The following is a 21,945-nucleotide window of genomic DNA, read 5'->3' as shown; positions in this document are numbered from 1 at the left end:
TGGAGAGTGGAGAAATTAAAATTTGTGTTGACAGTAGTGTATTTTCCATTCCCTATTGTTAACTATCCATTTTTAGATGATGTCCCTTTGTCACCATCATATGGTGTTGACATATCTCCATTGGTTTGATTTGCTTGTATTAGTAAGAATGTTTAGGATTGTAACGAAAGAAAAAGTTATATAACCGAGAAATTACTGCCTCAAGGTTTTCGATATCACAAGCTTGTGAATCTTTCACACAGAATTTTTCAGCGAAATTAAGCTTTATTGAAGGAACTCTCAATTGTCTTTTATGCCTTTTCAGCTTCAAATCGTAAAAAAAATTAATTCTTGATAAAACTCGGCAAATCTCCTGCTTTAAAAACATTTTGAGAGGGAGATCTCCCTGTCTTGAATTTTCAAAGGTTGATGCCTATGAGACTATAATCCATTGAACAAAATAATCAGGAGACAATTTATTACTACATTCTTGTTAAGGAATAATGCATGTACATGAAAATAATGATGCATATATTTGTATTTGGCACAAAGACTACAAACTATAGGTTAATATATTCAGAATTCTAGGATGATTAGGATTCCCTAATGAAATTTTATTTACTTTGCAGCACTTTTCCGTAAATTTCCAAAAGAACTACTTTATGAAGTAGATGTTGAATATAAGAATGTTAAAAATCATTTTGAGCTTTCCTCTCGGAAATGCAATTAGTTCTACAAAATTCATGTATTTAAATATGCATACATTATTGAAACTAGCTATAATATTTCCTGCAGTATAATAACCTGAGATTTTAAACATGCTTTTTTGATGCTTTAAATTCAGGTTGTTGAAGAAGAGGGAGGAATGGAACTTCTGAATAGAGAAAGAGGCTGGTCTAGAATTGCTATAAAGCTCCACTATCCTTCTAAACAAGTGGGTGCTACACTTAAAGCACACTATGAAAGGATATTGTATCCATTCTTTGTGTTCAAGAAAGGAGATATCTTTGATTCAGATGTAAGTATGATGATACAATCGGAAATAATTTGCTTAATTTATTGGTCTCACTAATACATTCAAACCCATGTACAAAATGTACCAGTTTATGATAACAGAACTGTATTTAACAATTAAATAATCATATTATGCTGACAATAAAAATGATACCATGAGGGAAACCATTTGCTGAGAAAGACTTGAATGAAAAACCAGGGATTTTGAGAGTTAGTTTTCTAATGCTCTTCCTTTATCCACTGTTCTGTTATTTCAGAGATACAAGAAAGAGGCACCAGTAAAGACAGAGGATGATTTTGATGCTGATTACAAACCACATGGTATTGCTGCTAAACAGGCTGCTGGAAACTTCAGAAGAAAGAATAAACAGGAACGCATGGTTAAAGAAGAGGTAGTGATCGACCTTGATCTCCCAAAAGACGTACGACTTCAGATTGGTCCTGATTCAAACTCAGTTCAATCTTATTTATCAATTTATATTGTTCTTAAATATCTTATTCACCTAATGTTGTCATTATTCTTACAGGGTCCACAGTACTTCAGTTATAGGCCAGACTTACATCTTGCTTACATATTCATATTCTGCTCTTTCATATTTCTTCATTATATATTTACTTCTGGTTTAACCCTTAAAAATGCCTTTTCCTCGTCTCAACCAAAAGTTGAGTAAGCCAGTTTACAACTAAAATATGTATTTCTAATGCAAGTATAAAAAAAATTAAATGACATCCTTAACTTTTAATAGGAACATTTATGGTTCAAGGACATGTTATTAATGCATGCTAATATTGATTTTAAATGTAAAAGACTGATAAACTAGTCAAAATAACAACAAATAAAATACTCTGTACTTTAAAGCATTGGAAGTAAATGTCAATGTTCACATTTATTTATTTATTTCAGGAAGTAGATATTGACTACAATGTAAACAGTGAATTGAAGAAATTACAATTTTATGGGGCTGGACCAAAAGCGGCTGTACCTGGACAAGGTAGTTGTTCCTAAGAATAAAATGTGTAACTAGTGTTAGAAATCACTTTTTGTCAAATACGTGGACTAGTTTCGTTAAATTGGGAACATGTTGAAAATGATTTGGACTTGTCATGTGTGTAACCTTTGCCAAAAGTTATTTGAAACACTGAATTACTGTAAATGAATTATTTTTTCATGGTTGCTTTAAATGAAGTAAAAAAGTGTTATATAATGATAGTGTTAGTCTGTCATTTGGTCTGTTCAAATTTTGTCTAAATTATCTTGACTCCAGTTTGATAGATTGATATCAAATTTGATATGTGACCTTAAATGGATGGGGCATGCATTGTAAGCAAATTTGGTTGCCAACTAATATCAACTTCCTGTTGCGTTGGGACTTTCCCATTTTACACCATGGCTCACGCTGCTGGGCGATTCGGGCGAAAAGCAAAGTGAAGTCGCCCTCTCATTTTCAGACATCACCCGTGATCAGGACTGTAATGTGTCTTTCAGCGGTATTTTGACCAGAGTTATCGCTCTTCTGATAACAAATTAAACAAAAATGGTGCCAGTTAGAGAAAATAAATTCCAAAAAATTTCGAAATCTTTAGAATTATCAGTTACAAGCAAGTACTTTAATCACCTTTTTGTTTCAAACGTTTAAGTAAGGATACGGAATGAACATTCTTCACTTCAACTTACGATAATTCATGTTTTATCGTTCACATTTTGTTACGAAACTTGTAAATTCGTTGTGCAGGTTCTTGGAGTTAAGTTCAATTTATCTCAATTGATATTTGATAGAAAACCCGAGTGTTTCTTTTGGTCTTCATGTTTCGTAATAGATTAATTGAATAATCAATAATTGAATAAAGTTTCAGTCTTGATTTGTCAGTAATAACATTTTTACATGTTTATTGATACTCTTGATCAACTTATATCAATAGACTGATTATTTTGAACAAGAAATCAGTATGGATTAAGTGGGATCAGGAAAAAACAGAAAATGAAAATTCCAAGAGAGTGTCACTGCTTGAAAGTTTCTATTCCAGTGCTGCTAAAAAGACAAAATCAAAAGGACGGTGCAATGCAAGAAGCTTTGCTTTGCTCAATCATATATTAATTTTGCTTTAATAAATTTGGTAAGGGGTAGAGGTATAGATTAGAAATTCAATTTCATGAATATATGATACAGTCAATCATTCAGTCAGGAGGCTGATTTCATTTTGTCCAAAATACTTAGTTACTTACATATATAGCTTAAAGAAAAAGTAATATTTATCTCAATAAAAGAAAATGAATATATCATTTAAAAATGCTTGCTTATATTGTGTGCATGTAAGTAACAGAAACACATAATTTTTAAAAGCATTAGTAAATGATGCGCAATCGTGTTCACTTCTCCCTGTTCATCCCCACTTCTCCCTAGTGTCTCTGAAAGAGAAGTCACTTCTCCCTGTTTGTTTCAAGTAGCTTGAGCCCTGTACACTATATGGAATGATAATGAAAATTTTTGTCGCAAAAATCTTGCCTCCAACTGGATGGATTGATTAGAAATTTGGTCTGTTGCTTTACATAAATGGAGCGTACTTTGTAAGGAGTTTTGTGTTACCTGAACTAGTCCCATTGTTCTGCTAGATCACCATCACTTTATACCAGTTAGTGAAATGTATCTTGTTTGGAAGCATGTGTTAATTTTGTTATGCTGTTAATTTATTAACAGTTGTATTTAAATGTAAGTAAAACAATGTTGATGAAGTTAAATATTGTTGAGAGTTAATCTAGTTTAGTTTTGAAAATAATTTATTGACTTCCAAAAGCCTTTATTGTTTAAAAGTTATTTTATAAGAGTGGAACTTATCTTTTCTACAGAACATTTCTTGAGACATGAGACAAGATAAAGCAGAATTTGCTATATTGATGACTTGCTTTGGCCACCTGTTTTGGTTCAAAGATATTATGATCAACTTCTACATTTTCAAGCAGTACAAGGAAAGAAATTAAATATTAATATTATTAATAATAATTTTAGTCTAGGAGAATATTATAATGCAGAAAGCCTTTTTTCAGTCGATAACAATAATGAATAAGTAAACAATAGCCATGTTTAAAAGGTTTTTCAGTTGACTATGTATGAAACAAAATGTACAGTAATTATTTCTTATTATACAGATGACAAAGTTGGAAAGACAAAACTTAACACCAGAGGGAAGACTGTAGACCCAACAGCTTATACTGGTGTAAGTGTTAATAATTGGGTTGGGCAATAACAAATTTATGCAAATATATTTCAATTAACTGTTAGGTGAGTCGACATTTGGTCACCTGAATGAAAAAAAAAATGTTTTGTTCTAAAAATATGTCTCTATATCAGAAAAAAAATTGCAACAAAATTTTTGGAAGCATTTAGCACTTGAAAAAGGATAGTGGAGGTGATAATTATAGTTGGTGTCTTTTTTATTTGCCTATTAATTATCAGATATTGAAACTGAGTCTCAAATTTCCACCTTTTCGTGACATAACATTAATTTACACATGGTATCTTATTCCCCAATATCAGATTGATTTCTACATCTGTCACATGTGTAACCGTGGTGATGGAGATGAGTACATGCTGTTGTGTGATGGCTGTGATGATGCCTTTCATACCTACTGTCTGATACCACCACTCAATGAGGTTCCCAAAGGGGATTGGCGATGTCCTAAATGTGTTAAACAGGTATGGAAATGGTCATTATGTGTGAACATTTTTAATGTAGGATGTAATCATCACTATTAAGCACAGTGTAACTAGTCTTTGAATCGCAGAAACCATGTTAATAATAATTGTATCTTCCATCCTTTCCCCTATCAACCTTCAACAAATGCTGTGGAAGGGGAGACTAAGGTCTTTTCCTGTGTTGGCGTAGGAGGCTGTGTTAGCTTCTAATGTGAAGTTTTCTGATTGAGTCAGTTTAATATGGACCTTTTATGCTAGTTCTATCATATTTGGTGTGCAGTTGCATTAGCATCACTATATTTCATACAAAACAGCTCAATATAATTATGAATTATTTCATAATTCTGTATCTGTTTTATGCATATGCTCTTACAGCCAGGGTCTATTGACTTTAAAATTTGTGTCCGTGTGGGATAGGCAAGACAAATCTTTGTAAAACATATTTTGTTTTATTATTGCAATGTTGTTCTTGTAGGTGTGTTCTAAACCTCTAGAACCATATGGATTTGACCAATCCAAGAGAGAGTACACTTTACAGTCCTTTGGAGAGATGGCTGATCAGTTTAAATCAAACTACTTCAATATGCCGGTTCATGTAAGTCAGGATATTATATTTGAAATTCTAATAGTTAGTAAGATTTTAAATGTCAAAATTGCAATGTACCATATTCTTCTGTGTATTAAGAGCTTTCGTGTATTCTGCACACCCCCTTCTTGGCACAAGAGATCAACAAAAAAGGTTAGTTTTCGTGTAAAACGTGCACTGGGAAGCGAGGAAAAATTACCAGCAGAAGACCACTGAGATGAAAGTATTCTGGTAAATTCCCTGAAATGCGTATCCTTTCATTGTTAAATTTTTTAAGTATTTTTGTATGTTTTCCTGCGTTTGCAAGCCATTTACTGATTAAAATACAGCAATGTATTGGGTATTCAACAAGTCAGTTAAATGTTAACTTTCCTGTTCATATGCAAATCGGGTATTTCACTAAAACAATGGCATAAAGTCTGACCGTTTATAAAAAAAATGTTTTAATTTGCCAAGCTTGTGTATTGATATTTGACATCTGGAAACAGTTCATCAAGCCGATTAGAGGATTAGATACAATTGTTTTCACCTTTTATATTGATCTTTTGTTATTTGATAATAAAATGAAAATGGGCCCGAGGACTTGTTGGCACTCCTGTTATTGTGTATTTAACACTCCACTGCACTCAGGTGAAGAAGTTATAATAATGATGGTATGTTTTGAGAGAAAAATAAGAAGCAAGTTGTGGTTTTTCGTACAGACTATTAAATAGCAGTAAAACTTCGTTTATTTCACATAAAACTGTTCTCAAAATTGCAAAATGGCTTAATCTTGTCTTTTGTTGATGACTTTGGTTCTGATTTCTGAAAATTATGTCTTCAGAAAAAAATATCTAGAAACTTGTTGTTTCGGTGTGTACCGCACAACCCCTCCTGGAACAAAGAAAAGGTAAAAAAAAAGTGTGCAGTACACATGAAGAATACAGTAATCATGTATATTATACTCAATAATTCAGAATTTAAAAAAAAGTTGATTACTGAAAAGTGAAAAAATAAGAATAATTGATAGAAAAAAATATGATGGAAATTTGACAAGAAAGTTTTAAAAGTACTTTTATCTTACTCCCTGTGTTTATTCTTTTACAACATTTTTGAGTAACTTCCATTTCTAAATTTCTTTGGTTGCATGGAAGCAAGCAAGTGTAGAAGGTCATGGATTCTATCTTGGTCTTGCTTATGACTTTAAAATTGGTATTCACTACTTCTCTACCAAGTATTGAGTTTATAGGATTTTGAGAGAAGTGATGACTGGTTGGCTCTAAGTCAAAATAATGTGTGTGAGTAATTAGTCATGCCTTTCTTCAGGCTGTTGTTTCTGTGTTCTAGTACATGAAAAAATCTGGCTAGTACAAATCAGGGTCTGATTGATCCAAGATTTTCATCCTGAAATACATAAAATACCTGATATAGTATGCAAAACCATATTCAATCTATACATTAAACTGTTACCATGATGAAAAAGCTGCCAGTCATACAAATTATATGTCTTTTTTTTTTTCAGATGGTACCCCTTAGTCAAGTTGAGAGAGAGTTTTGGAGACTGGTAGCCAGTATTGAGGAAGATGTGTGTGTACAGTATGGAGCTGATATTCATGCCATGGAAATGGGCAGTGGGTTTCCAACCAAACAAACCAAAGACTTATTCCCGGAAGATGAGGTCTGTTCACTGTGACACAACTTTTGATATATATGAGAAATAGAATGCTAAGATAAGATTTTATTTTTTGTTACATAATATGTTTTATTAGTGTTTTGTACTACATAACCAAATGCATAAGTGTCATTTTGATATTTTAATTAATGATACAGCTATTATGTTCCCTTCAGTGTGACAGTCACCAATGAATTATGATCATTTATGTATAAAGTTAGGATAATTTTTCAGGAGTACATAAACTCTGGATGGAATTTGAACAACCTACCAATCTTGGAGCAGTCTGTCCTCTGTCATATTAATGCAGACATCTCTGGCATGAAAGTGAGTGGTTTATGAACATAGTTTCTAGCTTATTGGGTAGGTTTTAAAGAATGTTATTTTCACTGTATTAAGAAATAGAACTAAGAAGTAAATTAATAATTATTAATTAATTAATAAATTAAAGAAATAGAAAGTTATTGTATATGTTTACCCTATTGTATTGTTCATTTTTAGATCCCATGGTGTTATGTTGGTATGTGTTTCTCGAGTTTCTGTTGGCACAATGAGGACCACTGGAGTTATTCCATCAACTACCTACACTGGTATGTACAGACAATGTACACTTATTAAACTAATTGGATGATTTTTAAAGGATTGTAATGATTTAAATAATGATTAGCTGAAGAAAAAGAAATAAAACTATCAGTTTTTTTGTTGTGTTCACATTTGAATATTAAAGACATATTTTTAAAAAATATATAACGTGAATAAATAACACTTTATCTTATTTAAGGGGAGAACCTAAAACCTGGTATGGTGTACCTGGTGATTGTGCTGAGCAGTTTGAAGCAGCTATGAAGTCCAAAGCACCAGATTTGTTTGAACAAGCTCCAGATCTCTTACATCAGCTGACTACTATAATGAATCCCAACATACTGATGGATCTGGGTGTTCCTGTAAGTTTTGGAATAGAAAAAAAAACTTATGTTACAGATGTGTTGTAATATTAACGCAAATGCTCATTTAAAAAAAATCAAAAATGTGGTGAATAAACCAAACTGATTTAAATAACAAATATTTTAGTCATTAATTTAAAAAAAAAACATAAAGTGAGTGATAAGAAATTTAGCAAAAAGACCTAACCCAATAATACTATTATACTCAAAAGATAGTAGGAGAATTATTCTTGGTTACTAAGAATTTGATCATTATATTTATTAGATTGTAAGAGCAGACCAACATGCTGGAGAGTTTATGGTGACATTCCCTAGATCTTATCATGCTGGATTTAACCAGGGATATAACTTTGCTGAAGCTGTTAATTTCTGTACTGCTGACTGGGTAAGATACTGTTTAAAGTTAATGATATGTGATTCAAAGGCAGAATTTTAATTATATGTGTATACATTAATGGCTTCCAATAGTAATTGTAATAAGGTTGAGTGACTTTGATTTATTTTGAGTCTCAGTACTTTTTTATAATGGAAGTTACAAACTACATGGTTTTTTATTGTTTTATTGAACCACAAAAAAAATAACAAGTATTATGTGATGGCATCATTCTTTGTGTCATCTTTATCATTCCATCCTTATCTATAGACATTTGGTTTCTTGACAATAAAGTTGTTATATAACAGTAAATGGATCTCAGTGAAATTTTTCAACAATGTTGTTCTTGTCTTTATTAAAAGTACAACTGTGAGAAAGTACTTATAGGTTCTATACACAATGACATTTTAACTGTATAAAACTTAGTTGCATTGATTTTCCTAGTTAATACAGACATTCTAATTTGTTATGCATTTTATTAAACTTATTTATTTTTAATTTTTTTATTTGATATTACAGTTACCATTAGGAAGACTATGTGTGGAGCATTACAGATTGTTACACAGACAGTGTGTATTTTCCCATGAGGAGTTAGTGTGTAAAATGGCAGCTGACCCAGATGGTCTAGATCTTATTGTGGCAGCTAAAACCTACCAAGACCTGCTGGTTATTGCTGAAAAAGAGAAGAAATTAAGAAAGAAGATATTGGATAATGTGAGTATAAAAAAGGGACACTTTAACCAATTAAAATGTCATGTTTAATGACATTACCTGTCTTATGTTTTGCAGGTAAATCAAAACCAAGTTAATTGGCAACTGACTAGAATGTATGAGTAAAAGCCAATGGAAATATTTTTTGTGGTTTGTGGCATGGGAATTAATATACTTTTTGCCCTAAAAATGGAATTGCTGATCCAATTTTGACAAAACTTTTATACACATGTTTTACGCTGGAATGGTTGATCCAATAATGTTTTACTAGTTTTGTAATCACCTAGAGTTTGTTTATATATTATAATAGTTATTAATTATGTATTGAGTTTAGAATAAAACCCTGAGGGATGATTTTGTATAACATTGTTATATTCATTCATAATGGAATAGCGACACTGATCATTTGTCTTTGATTGCATGTTTGACAGCTTTACCTTTCACAGGAAACTATGATTTAATGAAATGCTTTGTAGATAAACATTTTTCTTTAAAAAAAAACCATGGGGTGCAAGTGGACAATAAGTTGAGGCTGACATCTTGTTGAAAAATAATATTGACTTGTAGTCCAAAAAATATGGTACTTTCTTTTTTTGAAGATTTATAAATATTACAATACAGTGTATTTATTGACTTCAATATTTTTGGTTTTTTTGGGTTTTTTTGGCAGGGAACTGTTAAAGCTGAGAAAGAGGCATTTGAATTGTTACCTGATGATGTTATGTTTTTTTTTTTGGCAGGGAACTGTTGAAGCTGAGAGAGAGGCATTTGAATTGTTACCTGATGATATTATGTTTTTTTTTTTTTTGGCAGGGAACTGTCGAAGCTGAGAGAGAGGCATTTGAATTGTTACCTGATGATATTATGACTGTTTTTTGGCAGGGAACTGTTGAACCTGAGAGCGAAGCATTTGAATTGTTACCTGATGATGTTATGTTTGTTTTTTTGCAGGGAACTGTTGAAGCTGAGAGAGAGGCATTTGAATTGTTACCTGATGATGAAAGACAGTGTGACTACTGTAAAACCACCTGTTTCCTATCTGGAGTTACATGTTCATGCTCTCCAAGTAAAATATTTTCAAAATATGATATTAGTATGGGTGAAAAGACACATCTGAAAATTGTTTAGCAAGTGTAACATTTTTGGGGGATTTTATAAAAAAAAATGTTCATGAACAAAAGATTTATGAATTCTTTCTTGCAGTGCATTTCTTAAGTTGTAAATGAGCAGTTTTTCTTCTTTTTTTCTGTAAGGCTAAATGTGGAAGCAAAAAAAAAAATTGATCCCAATGTGTGAATGATTGATTTGTTATGTTTTACAGATAAGATTGTATGCACCCACCATGCTGAGAATCTGTGTAGCTGTGATCCTAAGAACCATATCCTAAGATACAGATATACTCTGGATGAATTACCTTCCATGTTACAAAAACTTAAGATGAGAGCTGAATCATTTGACAACTGGTCAAATAAAGTTAGGGAGGCTATGGATGCTTCTGGTGATTCAAGACTGGGTAAGATAAATTGAGAAATGAAAAAAACACACGCTTAATATAGCTTATATATTGATAAGTGATAATTACTAATACAATGATCAAACTGCTTTCAAGATCTTGCTATATTGTAAAAGAATGGTAAAGCTCAAGAAGGTTAGAAATATATTACACAGTTTAATCAATAAAAGAAAAAATTACTGAAGGAAAACAAATCCATACAGCTACTTTTAATTTGACATTTTTGAAGTCAAGACACAGTGAGCATGTTCGGATGATAGATGAGATATTCTGCTGAGACTTTCAAAATATTATTAATGTTATCAGCCCTGTCAGTGCAACGTAATGTTTTCATTGCATATTGCCAATATGTTTTAGTACATTTACTTATATCCTGACATAAGTAACCCGAGATGGAAAATATTGGGTAGGGAGAACAATTGAAAAACAATTCATTTTTATAAAAAGTTTAAACACTTCATATTTAATTCTCTCTCAAAGTAAGTTTTCTTGTGATTTTCTTCTTTTTTTCTTCAACAGAGCTACCAGAGATAAAGGAACTGATCACAGAGGCTGATGAGAAGAGATATCCAGACTCTGAGTTATTACAGAATCTGATCAATGCTGTCAGTGAAGCTGATAAGTGTGCCAGTGTGGCCAACCAACTTGTGACCAAGAAAGTCAGAACCAGGTCAGTATTGTTATTGACTAATGTAAAACTATTACATGTTTGACTTTCTTTTAAAAATAGAATTGTGCTTTTTCAAATCCAGATTAACCTTTTCATTTCTTTTTTTACCTTATGTTTATTTGGTATTTGTCAATTTCTGCTTTTTTTGTTTGCTGTGTAAAATTATGTCTGTGTAAATGTTTTTAGTTTTTGTAAGCTTCTATGTTGATAAATTCTTTTTAAAAGGACAATAAGGAAATTAATTATAACAGATTGTTAGTAATGGAAAAATTGAAAGATCACTGCTCATTTTGTGTAAGTTGTTTTTCTTATATTTACAACAACTGTTTTGTATAGAATATAAATTTTCTTAAATTGTTACAGGAATCGTCAGTCTAATGAAGGAAAGTATATTGCCAAGCTTAGCTTAGAAGAATTGAACTGTTTTTATGAACAAATTGCTAACCTTCCATGCATACTCAAAGAAGCTAAACTTGTCAAGGTATGAATTGTTTCTTTATTTAAGTACTATTCCATTGCTCCTTCTGAAATACTGATTTGTGGAATGGTTTAGTAACTAGTAAGCAGGAAATTCAGTATTAGAGTTACATCTTATATGCTTGTTTCTATGTATTTTTTTTTAGGTTCCAGTTGAGCTTAGTATATTTTTTTTAAGATTTTGAACTTAAGATAACTTTATTCTTATATGATAGATGAAGTCTTTCTACTCTATTCTTTTAAAATTATCTGAAATAATGATATTTTGTAGGAACTGCTTGATCAGGTTATTAACTTCCAGAAAGAAGCACAGGATGCTTTGAATGCTGAAACTCCTGATTCTGAGAAGCTAGAACAACTGATTGAGTTTAGTGCCACTATGGATGTTGATTTGGTCGAGATCCCAAGACTTAAGCAGGTATGTGTAATCTTCAAGAGCAAGTATTGTAAACACACTAATTTTTGCTATTTCCACGGTGGAAAGAAAGCTGTGAAAAGTAGTATAAGCGAAATTGATTTTTAAAACTGTATAATGGTTATCATTTTTTGAATCGGTGAAAATTTGATACCCATGAATATACCTACCTGACAGAATCGGCAAATGTATTTGACATGATTTGATTAATTTTTAATCAATTTTTACATCATTTTACAAAAAAGACATCATTAAGACATTATCACTACATTAAAAGTGTTGTTTTAATTAAACTAAATATTCAAAAGTGATATTCTTTAACATTGAGTCAAGCCTCTATATTGTTGATTTTAACTAAAGTCCATGCAAGACTGGTTTGAATTTCTATATAGTTATAGCTCTAGTTTTCCACATTGATAAAGTTTTTGACTGCTAATTTTATTTTATTTTAGGTTCTCCAACAAGCAAGATGGTTAGATGAAGTGAGAGAGACCATGAAAGATCCATTGAATGTTACACTGGACGTGATGAGAAAGTTGATGGACTCAGGTGTAGGTCTAGCACCACATCCTGCGGTTGAGAAAGCTATGGCAGAGTTACAGGAACTTCTGACTATCAGTGAGAGGTGGGAAGAGAAAGCTAGGATATGTCTGCAGGCCAGGTAAGCTTAATGAAATAGAAATCAATTTAAAAGAATTTTAAACCATGAAGTGTCTTTTTTGTCTGAGCAGTATAATACATATTTTGATAAATGTTATTTATTTCTCCAAAACCAAAAATCAGGTACAGAGACATATAATACAGTACATGTAATTATACAGACTAAAATAGAGAAAGAAGGATATGGAGGATACACTGGTCATATTTTAAAGCACAAAGGGAGTATCCAGGAGATTCTTTTTATTAATAATAAAGATGAATTTGCAAAGTTTTGTTGAGTCTGATGAATTATGATTGTAATCAAGTTTCTTAACATTTGGTTGAGTGTACAATTATGGTAAAACAGGTGTATTTGCAGTAATTTTTGTTTTGTATTTATAGACCACGCCATGTGATGGCTACATTAGAGGCAATAATCAAGGAGGCTGAAGGAATTAATGCCTATCTCCCAAATGTCACAGCACTGAAGGATGCATTAAGGAAAGCTAAGGAATGGACTTCTAAAGTGGAAGCTGTTCAGGTGGGTTGAGAAATTATTTTTAAGCTAAGAAATGTATCTTACTGAAATATAGATAACAGAAGTATATCTAAGTCATCATTAGTTCAAAAATTTGCTTTGGATTCATAAGATTGTGAAAAAAACTTTGAAAAGAGTTATTTTGGAACTCTTTGAAATGTTGTGTAACAAGACAAGTGAAAGTACATTTAGTTCCCAAAGCTATCAATATCCAGCAAACATTTGATTATAGATGCTTGTTGAGTCAAACTTCATGATAGCTAATATGAACACAACATAATCAAGCCATGTCAGGTGATTCATATCTGCATGGTTCAAACTGGATGTGACAAGTTCTTAAGGGAAATTGATAATTTACAGTAATAAAAAGGTTGTGGTTTGTATTCATGGAAGTACCTTATCTTCACTCTAACTGAATATGTAAGAAAGCTTTTTTTTATTTACAGAACTCAGAGTCTTATCCTTATCTTGATGTATTAGAAAGTCTGGTCAACAAAGGTCGTCCAATACCTGTCAGGTTAGACCAGTTACCACAGGTAGAATCTCAGGTAGCTGCTGCTAAATCATGGAGGGAGAGAACTGCCAGGACTTTCCTGAAGAAAAACTCCACCTATACCCTATTAGAGGTATGAACATGAGGAGTAATTCTCTAGGAATCAAACAATATTTTCATTGACTTAAAAAATGCCTGAAAATCCTTGCAGATGTCTATTTGTACATGCGTTAGGAATGTAAAGTAAAAATTTTGACAGACAACATATGATAATTTCCTTGTCAGTTGATGGAAAATAGTACCTTTTTTGACTCATTTCAGTTTTAATATGATGTGCTTCACATTCATTTTCACTCAGTTCGAGTAATTAGATCAGTAATCCTATTAAGTAATTGAAATGTACTTTCATGCATATGAATTGTCAGATCTCTTGAAAATTGTTTCTACACAATTGTTTCTACACATGATAATGATTTTACCTTATAGGTGTTATCACCCAGGACAGATGTTGGAGTTTACAGTGGGGCTAAGAATAGAAAGAAAAGGAAAGAAGACAGAGACAGAAGAGATAGTGAAACCAACAACAATACAGATTATAAAACAGAAGAACACAGGGATCCAGCTGCTATTGTAAGATATTTTTGAAAGATGTTGTCACTTAATTACTTGTTAGTAATAAAGGTATGAAAATGAAAATGAGTTCTTTTAAACAATAAACTATCGTTGGATAAATGAAATACTGTGAAAGTACTTTAATTCATTGATACCAATTTTTGTGGATTAAGGAAAAACAAAAAGTTTATGGATTCTTGAATTCATGGTTTTGAGGTTTTCAGTATACATATTAATTGAAATCTCCTTTTTGTTTGGAACCAAATTACATGGTGTGGCCTACCCATGAAAAACCAAGTAAATCAGTACCCCATGAACAGTAGTACTTTCACAGTACGAGAACCAAATTATTTGAAACCAAGTGCTATTAGTTTACAGTTAATATTTTACCATAAATATTGCCTGTAACCACATATGTGATAGCAAATATTGATACCTGTACAACATAATCAAGCCATGATAGAATTGTATATGTCTGCATGGTTCAAACTGATTGTAACACTAAGTTTCCATATTTTGTCTCCCACTTCACAGTAGAGCAAAGGTTTGCTTTAAAATAATTTTAGTCCTCTTTGATTTAGTTTTTTACCAAGTTTTATACGATTGTTGCATTTTTACTGGGTAGTGCCACTATCATGATTTGACACATGCAAAGGAGTTACAGTGATTGGTTTGTTTAAAAAAAAATCACATGAAAAGAGAGATTAGGCTGTATATACTGATAGAAATTTTGTTCAAATGCAAAAATTAATCTACACTATAATTCCATATATTTGTGTGACTTTAAACTACAGTTGTAGAATAAAAATAGAGATAATCAAACTTTTTGGACATTCTCTTTTAGTGGGTGTTCACATTTGTTCCTAGCTTTACTTCATATATTGATTTATTTCACAGGTTGCAGCATTTAAATCAGCAGAGTATAAAGAATATGAATCAATGAAAGAGTTACGACAAATCAACCTAAGTAAGCTAAACCAAACTCAGTATGAAGTCAAGTACTGCATCTGTAGAAAACCAGCCGCTGGCTTCATGTTGCAGTGTGAACTTTGTAAAGACTGGTTCCATGGTAAGTGTCCTGTTGGTAACCAGTCCATTGTGTGAATAAGGAATTATTAGTTAGATGTATTCTATGAATAGACATTCTGAGTTATTTAATTCCTAAACAACATATAACATTATAATTCCTTTATGCACAATATGCACTAAATTAAATTTAGAATTATGCAGTCAAAATTAATATAATTTTAAGTTAGGACTGTTATATACTGTTAGCCATTATTCAACTTGCCATCAATTTTCAACATTAACACTTTTATGAAAATGACCACCTAAATTCAGAATAAAGTAAAATGATTTCATTTACCACAAACTTATAGTACCATACATTTGTATATACTTCTTCCTTTTTCAGGAACTTGTGTACCATTACCAAAATCCGCAAATATCAAGAACAAAACTGCACAAGCTGCAGCTGTACAGGCAGCTAAAGATCTTAAATTCCTCTGTCCCTTGTGTCTACGTTCTAGAAGACCAAGACTGGAAACCATTTTATCATTACTTGTTTCATTACAAAAACTACCTGTCAGGTTACCTGAAGGTGAAGCATTACAGTGTCTGACAGAACGGGCAATGGCATGGCAGGACAGGGCAAGGCAAGCATTGACAACAAGTGAACTGGCTTCTGCTCTTGCCAAACTCAGTGTACTCAGTCAGAAAATAGTTGAGCAGGCTGCAAGAGAAAAGACTGAAAAAATAATCAATGCTGAACTTTTAAAAGCAGCAAATAATCCAGAACTTCAGGGGCACCTTGCTAGTGTTACACAAAGTGCTTTTGGTGGTTCATCAAGCTCTGTTACATCATTTAAAAACTCAGACTCTGGACATTTCAGTATGGAATCAGAAAGTTCATTTGCAATGCCTCTCTCACCTCCATCATTGTCACAGAACTCAGATGATATACAGATGGAAGTAGAAGTTGTCAGTTCCAATCATATGTCAGGAATGTCAGAACATGCCTACTCCTCTGCTTCTAAATCCAGTGCAAGTAAGTGTTACAAAATAGATATCGTAATGTAATTAAAAAATGATTGCACCTTTTTACAATCATTTACTTGAAAATAAACTACTGACAATTAGAGAAGAATAGAATTGGAAGAGCAAATTTATTTTTTAAGTTTTCCATTTCAGTCAACTTGAAAGGTAAAAACTAAAAATGTGTTATTTATAATGGTTTACATTCCCTTTGGCAGAAAGAAAACTTTAATATCAAAAAGGATTTGTTTAGTTCAGAAAGCAGAAATTGACTGTTCCTTTGAAGCTTTCCTGTGGAAATCTAAAATTTTCTAAAATTTAGAGCGCTATTTATAAATGTATATGTCTTACAAACTATTTGCAAGTTTTTTTGGTGGGTAATAAATGCTATTTGTGTTCAACCTTTAAAAACACTTTCAGGTCAGACAGACTCTCCAAGAAAACACCCAAGAAAATCTCCATTAATAGCCAGGTCAGTAGATGCCCCTGTATTGGAGTTATCAGAGGCTGCCAGGTACCAACTAGAAGAACTAATGATGGAAGGAGATATCCTTGAGGTATCATTGGATGAAACACAACATATTTGGAGAATATTACAGGCTTGCCAACCACGACCTGATGGAAAGTTCCTGGATTTGGAGGTAAATTCTGAGATCATAGTATAACTACAGTGAGATCTACTAAAGCAGCTATGATAAAATATTGGTTTTTGATTATCATCCTGTTATTGTTTTTGGAACTTTTACTAACAATGTTAATTAATTTGGAAATTAATATTCAACAACCTCAAGTTTTGATTTTCCAATTACATACTAACACATGAGATTTTTTCTATGCAACAACTTTTAGTCGACCAATTATTTAAATGCATTCTAGCATCAATTTATATTATCAGTACCCTGTTAAATATATTATGAGAAAAATACTGAATGTATGATAGAGTAATCTTGCACTATCTTTTTAAACTTGCAGTATCAATATTTTTTATAATTTATATATTTTTTTTATTGTTGTAGGAAACTGAATCTCTGGTATCCAAAGATCCAATTGATAAGGAGAAATTGGTAGTAAAAATCAAAAAAGAAAAACCAGATGATGTAGAGAAAAAGAAAAAGAAAAGGAAGAAAATTGAAGATGGTACTGGAGATGCTTCTAAACCCAAGAAAATGAAGGACCCCAATAAGGTCAAAATAAAGGTCAAGATCAAGAAAGAACCCAGTAAAGACAAATTGCCAGTAATTAAACAGGAGGACATAGAGGAATTAGGTAAAGTGTTAGAGATCTTAGAATTATTGCTAGCCTATCCATAAAATATATTTACTCAGTACTGAAGTAGGAAGGAAACTTATCAGTTTAAGCAATCGCCCTTCCAAAAAAACAAAAAAGAATTAAAAGCATTTTTTTCTCTTGCTCATTTAGTTGGTGATCATCATTTCCTCATGTCCATCCTTCACCATTTTGGTTTCCAGATGATGCTCTGCTGAACAACCAAATCTTTCAAAAAAACCAAAATACTGTAGATTTTCATTGCATTTTCCATTCAGGCGATATGACCCTTTTTAATTAAAATTGGTTATAAGGTCAACCCTTTCTAGTTTTGTACATAATATTTTTAAATATATGGTGCAATGACTCTTTTTTTTTTTCTGATACAACATTGGTAATACCAATTTGAAAAATTGAACCATGACATAACATGTTAAGCATTGCTGGAATTTTCAAACTTCTTTTTTTTTTCAGCACCATTATCAGGTGACACAGCAGCAGATGTAGAACAAATCAAGAAAACAGCATCAGTTCTAGACAAACTGAAAAAACTGGGAGAGAAACCTAAGAAAAAGAAAATCAAAAAGAAGGAAGGAGAAGAAACTGGAGAGAAAAAGAAAAGAAAACCTAGAGAAAAGAAAGAAAAGAAGAAGGTTATGTTAGATGATGAAGATGATGCTGATAATTGTGCAGCTATTAAATGTCTCAAACCAACAGGTAATTACATTTATAGCAGGTAAAAATGTAAAACTTTGAAGGCATTACATCATCTACTATATTTAGGCTCAGTAGTAGTGGTCATTAATGGGTGACAGTGTGGTCCCTTCCTGAGTTTCAGAACCAAAAAAAAAGATTATGACAGCTGTATTATTTCATATAAATATGTATTACAACGTGTATTTTAACAAAAAAGTTTAACTAAAAAATGTATACAGAAATGTAAACCTAAAATTCAGAACAAATAGCATTTTTTGTTGTCCTGAACAGAATGTAGTATTTCTTGATTTCAGTTTTCATGTTGAATTTCACTAGCTTAAAAATTTTTGTAACAAAAGTAAATTATTGTATGAAAACCATTGTACATGTGAATACAAATTTCTTACATGACCTACTTGACGTATTTTGCAGGGGAAGAAGTGAATTGGGTACAATGTGACCACTGTGAGGAGTGGTACCATTTGTTATGTGTAGGACTTGGTACTGATGAAGTAAAAGAAGATGAGGATTACAAGTGCTTTAAATGTAGTGATAATAACAGTACAACCATCATTCCATCAATGTCCGATATCATTATAAAACAGGAATCACAGAACGATTTGATTTGTCATGAAAGTATGCCTGAGGAGATAAGTTCATCCGTGTTTACACAAAACTTGAATCCACACAAATCAGAAGTGGAAGACAACATTGTTGAAGACAGTGAAGAAATTGTTCAAGAATCAGAAATGTCATGTGATTTTAACTCTGTAGCAGCAACAGAGGGAAGTGTTCCAAATGTTTTGGAAGAATTTGTGCCACAGGCTGGTGACAATGCAATAACGGGTGAAGAAATAACAAGTGTGGTTGAAGAGAACAATAGTGTGAATTTGGACACTCAAGATAATTTAATGCAAGATGAATCTTCAATGGATAGTCAGGATGACAGTCAGAATCTAGAAACATCAGAAGACATTGTAGAAGAAAGTCAAACTGTTGTTGAAGCAGTAAATACACCCATGGTAGTGTCACATGTGATGCCTGATATTGAGGAAAGTAGTTGTTCACAGGATGCACCAAGTATTTCTTCAGTGGAAAACAATACTGATGAAACCTCATAGTAATAATTACTACACCATATTGTGATCTCTTCTTCAGCTATTACAGCAAAGTGCCCATGCATCAAATTTTACGTTGATGTAATTATTAGCAAATCATGTATACACATTTAATTAATATTCAGTACAGAATACATTTACAACCCTGATTTGCAAAATTCTTTTTTTTTGTGTGTGTGTTTGTAAATTTTCCCTTTTGTAATGATTATTATGTATGTTAAAACCATTACATTTTTGATGATCTTCATTTTTTTATGCCCAAGTTTCATTCATATTTTCATCTTTAATCCATGTCTTATCAAGAGTTGCTATGAAGAGCACCTTGTATCCATGTGTTGTTCAAAGGGAGTATTGAATATTTAAAAGATAGTTGAAGTTGAAGACTGAATTTAAAAAAAAATACACTTTACTTTGTTTAGTTTTACCCCATTTTTAATGGAAAATTGAAGACTTTATCTTCAAAAAAGATTTATTTTTATCTTTCTTTATAAGCTAGAGTGCAGTTAGTACAAAAAGGTCTGTTTGTTACTATTAGTCAGTATTTTTACCATTTGACTTTTTCTGGTTATCAACAGATGGGAACAGTCTACATGTTAGTTTTCTACTACATGTTCCAGTACATGTATATATGAGACCAAGGAAGTGGTTTCATTAAAATGACAATTTCTCTGTTATAAAATTCTTGAAAAGGGATAGTCTGTGCATGTCTGTATTAAGACATTTTGGTTATATTTTAAAATCAAGAAAATATAGTGATACCTATGTTGATGTTAGTATTTTGTTGCAATAACGTGTATAAAACTTTTGCACCATTACAGAATAAGGATACTCAGATCTCATGAAATTTTGAATCACACTTTTCGGCCGAAGACAAATTAAATATGTTATAACAAATTTTGTTAATTTCAGAATTTACAGTAGTATTTTTCCCAAGCTATAATCATTTTTAATTATATTAACTTCTTTTCACATGGGATATTGAGTAATAATCTGATCTGGCGATTTGCTAAAAATAAGTGTTTAACTCCAGAGGGTATCTATTTTAAGTATAATAATCAAGATTTGTTAATATTTTGTACATTTATGGAGATTCTATGTTTATTTTTTTGTTGTTAAGATTTTTCTTGTTTTGTTTGGAAGTTTTATTTCTTTTTGTAAGATCCTGTGTTGTGGTTTTGAATTTTGTTTGAGATCTTTGTTGTATGAAGTGATGAATATTCAGTCTTGTAATTGTTGTGTAAATTTATTTGGTACTCTGGAAATGTTCAGAAATTTTACAAAAGAGAGTCAATCTGTGTAAGAAAGTTAAAATTATAGATGGTGAAGTTCATGTACAGGGAAGTAAAGGGAAATACTGTCATAACACCACTTTCCTTGTTGTAATTTGTTCTTTGCTCTTTTATTTACTAAGCACTATTGCAGCTTTTGGAATTTATTTTATTTGCTTTGTGGATATGTTCAATGCCTTCTAAATTAAAAAAAAAAGTTTAAATATCAGTTAAATGCCATCTTGGCAGTATGTGTATGCAAATATTTGTATAGTGTACCCCTTTGTATTTTACTCTTTGACAAATCGATCAAATCTATTGATATATAGGTTTTAACTGTTCATACAAGTTTGTATTCTTTACTTCATATCCAGAATGATAATTCTGTTCTCAGGAAACCAATGCTGTTACTAAATCATTTGCAGCTTTGTTTTTGTATAAGGTTTTTATTTGAGTTTTTTGTTTAGTCAATCTAAATTGTTTAAGTCATTTGTTTCTATAGTTATTTATCCAACCACATGTCTCATTTCAATGTCAGTTATATTGTAAATTTTGAAATTAATGCATTACTGTGAAAGTACTGTTGTTCGTGGGGTACCAGTTGTCATGGTTTTTGTGTGTAAGCCAAACCACAAAATTTGGTTACTAACGTAAAGGGGATTTTCATTAATGTGTATACTTAAACTTCAAAACCACAAATTCAAGAATCCATGAATTTGTGTTTCTTCCCTAATCCACTAAAATTTGTATCCAGGAATTAAAGTACTTTCACAGTAATCAATTTTAGTCACTAACTCTAGGCTGAGTCCATTCACTTATTAAGTTTTCCAAGTTTGGAGACTTATGCCTTTGATTTTTGTTATTACCAAATTCACATTTTGTTTTTGCTTAAGAATTCAGCAAAGTTGCAGAATATTAATTCATTTTTCTTATAGTAATTTTATGTAAGTTGATATGTCATTGTAGACAACAGAAGTTTTTTTAGTTATTAATGATCATTTGGAAAAGATATGTAGAATTTTAAGAAGGCTCACGGTGATGTAGCTATTGGTGTATATTTGCAATAGTTTCTGAATTTACAATTAATTTTGTTTCATATCAGGATGGAGGTTGTTTGAGAGTACCCATACTATGTGTATAGATACAATTGTAGATATTAGTGTGCCATGTAAATATGAATGTTCAGTGCTATTTGTCCACTTAGAAAATATCTTATGTTGATGAAAGACAGTTGATTAAATTACCATGTAAAACTG

The 21,945-nt window shown here is 31.6% G+C and overlaps 1 protein-coding gene across 2 annotated transcripts in view; it reads left to right on the top strand.

Moving 5' to 3' along the window:
* The window catches only part of LOC148627315 (lysine-specific demethylase 5A-like), a 25,815-nt gene extending 3,870 nt beyond the window's left edge, over positions 1 to 21,945 (top strand). Inside the window, exons 5-31 of one of the 2 annotated variants that reach the window (XM_088571290.1) lie at positions 824 to 997; positions 1,251 to 1,385; positions 1,898 to 1,985; positions 4,139 to 4,206; positions 4,527 to 4,685; positions 5,161 to 5,280; positions 6,773 to 6,928; positions 7,157 to 7,249; positions 7,424 to 7,512; positions 7,704 to 7,866; positions 8,132 to 8,251; positions 8,759 to 8,953; positions 9,902 to 10,016; positions 10,272 to 10,463; positions 10,983 to 11,133; positions 11,497 to 11,614; positions 11,882 to 12,028; positions 12,478 to 12,686; positions 13,067 to 13,205; positions 13,649 to 13,828; positions 14,182 to 14,325; positions 15,205 to 15,376; positions 15,722 to 16,354; positions 16,762 to 16,982; positions 17,358 to 17,607; positions 18,082 to 18,324; positions 18,736 to 21,945. In XM_088571290.1, coding sequence (XP_088427416.1) covers positions 824 to 997; positions 1,251 to 1,385; positions 1,898 to 1,985; positions 4,139 to 4,206; positions 4,527 to 4,685; positions 5,161 to 5,280; positions 6,773 to 6,928; positions 7,157 to 7,249; positions 7,424 to 7,512; positions 7,704 to 7,866; positions 8,132 to 8,251; positions 8,759 to 8,953; positions 9,902 to 10,016; positions 10,272 to 10,463; positions 10,983 to 11,133; positions 11,497 to 11,614; positions 11,882 to 12,028; positions 12,478 to 12,686; positions 13,067 to 13,205; positions 13,649 to 13,828; positions 14,182 to 14,325; positions 15,205 to 15,376; positions 15,722 to 16,354; positions 16,762 to 16,982; positions 17,358 to 17,607; positions 18,082 to 18,324; positions 18,736 to 19,424 — 5,163 coding nt within the window. In that variant the 3' untranslated portion in view covers positions 19,425 to 21,945. Of the gene's footprint in view, positions 1 to 823; positions 998 to 1,250; positions 1,416 to 1,897; positions 1,986 to 4,138; positions 4,207 to 4,526; positions 4,686 to 5,160; positions 5,281 to 6,772; positions 6,929 to 7,156; positions 7,250 to 7,423; positions 7,513 to 7,703; positions 7,867 to 8,131; positions 8,252 to 8,758; positions 8,954 to 9,901; positions 10,017 to 10,271; positions 10,464 to 10,982; positions 11,134 to 11,496; positions 11,615 to 11,881; positions 12,029 to 12,477; positions 12,687 to 13,066; positions 13,206 to 13,648; positions 13,829 to 14,181; positions 14,326 to 15,204; positions 15,377 to 15,721; positions 16,355 to 16,761; positions 16,983 to 17,357; positions 17,608 to 18,081; positions 18,325 to 18,735 lie in introns of both variants that reach the window. The other variant, XM_088571289.1, reaches the window with a different exon arrangement.

The sequence above is a fragment of the Perna viridis genome, chromosome 1, assembly GCF_037379345.1.
Source record: "Perna viridis isolate PV_CMFRI_1.1 ecotype Kerala chromosome 1, ASM3737934v1, whole genome shotgun sequence".
In the NCBI taxonomy this organism is placed as follows: domain Eukaryota; kingdom Metazoa; phylum Mollusca; class Bivalvia; order Mytilida; family Mytilidae; genus Perna; species Perna viridis.
This window is presented reverse-complemented; position numbering and strand designations above follow the sequence as displayed.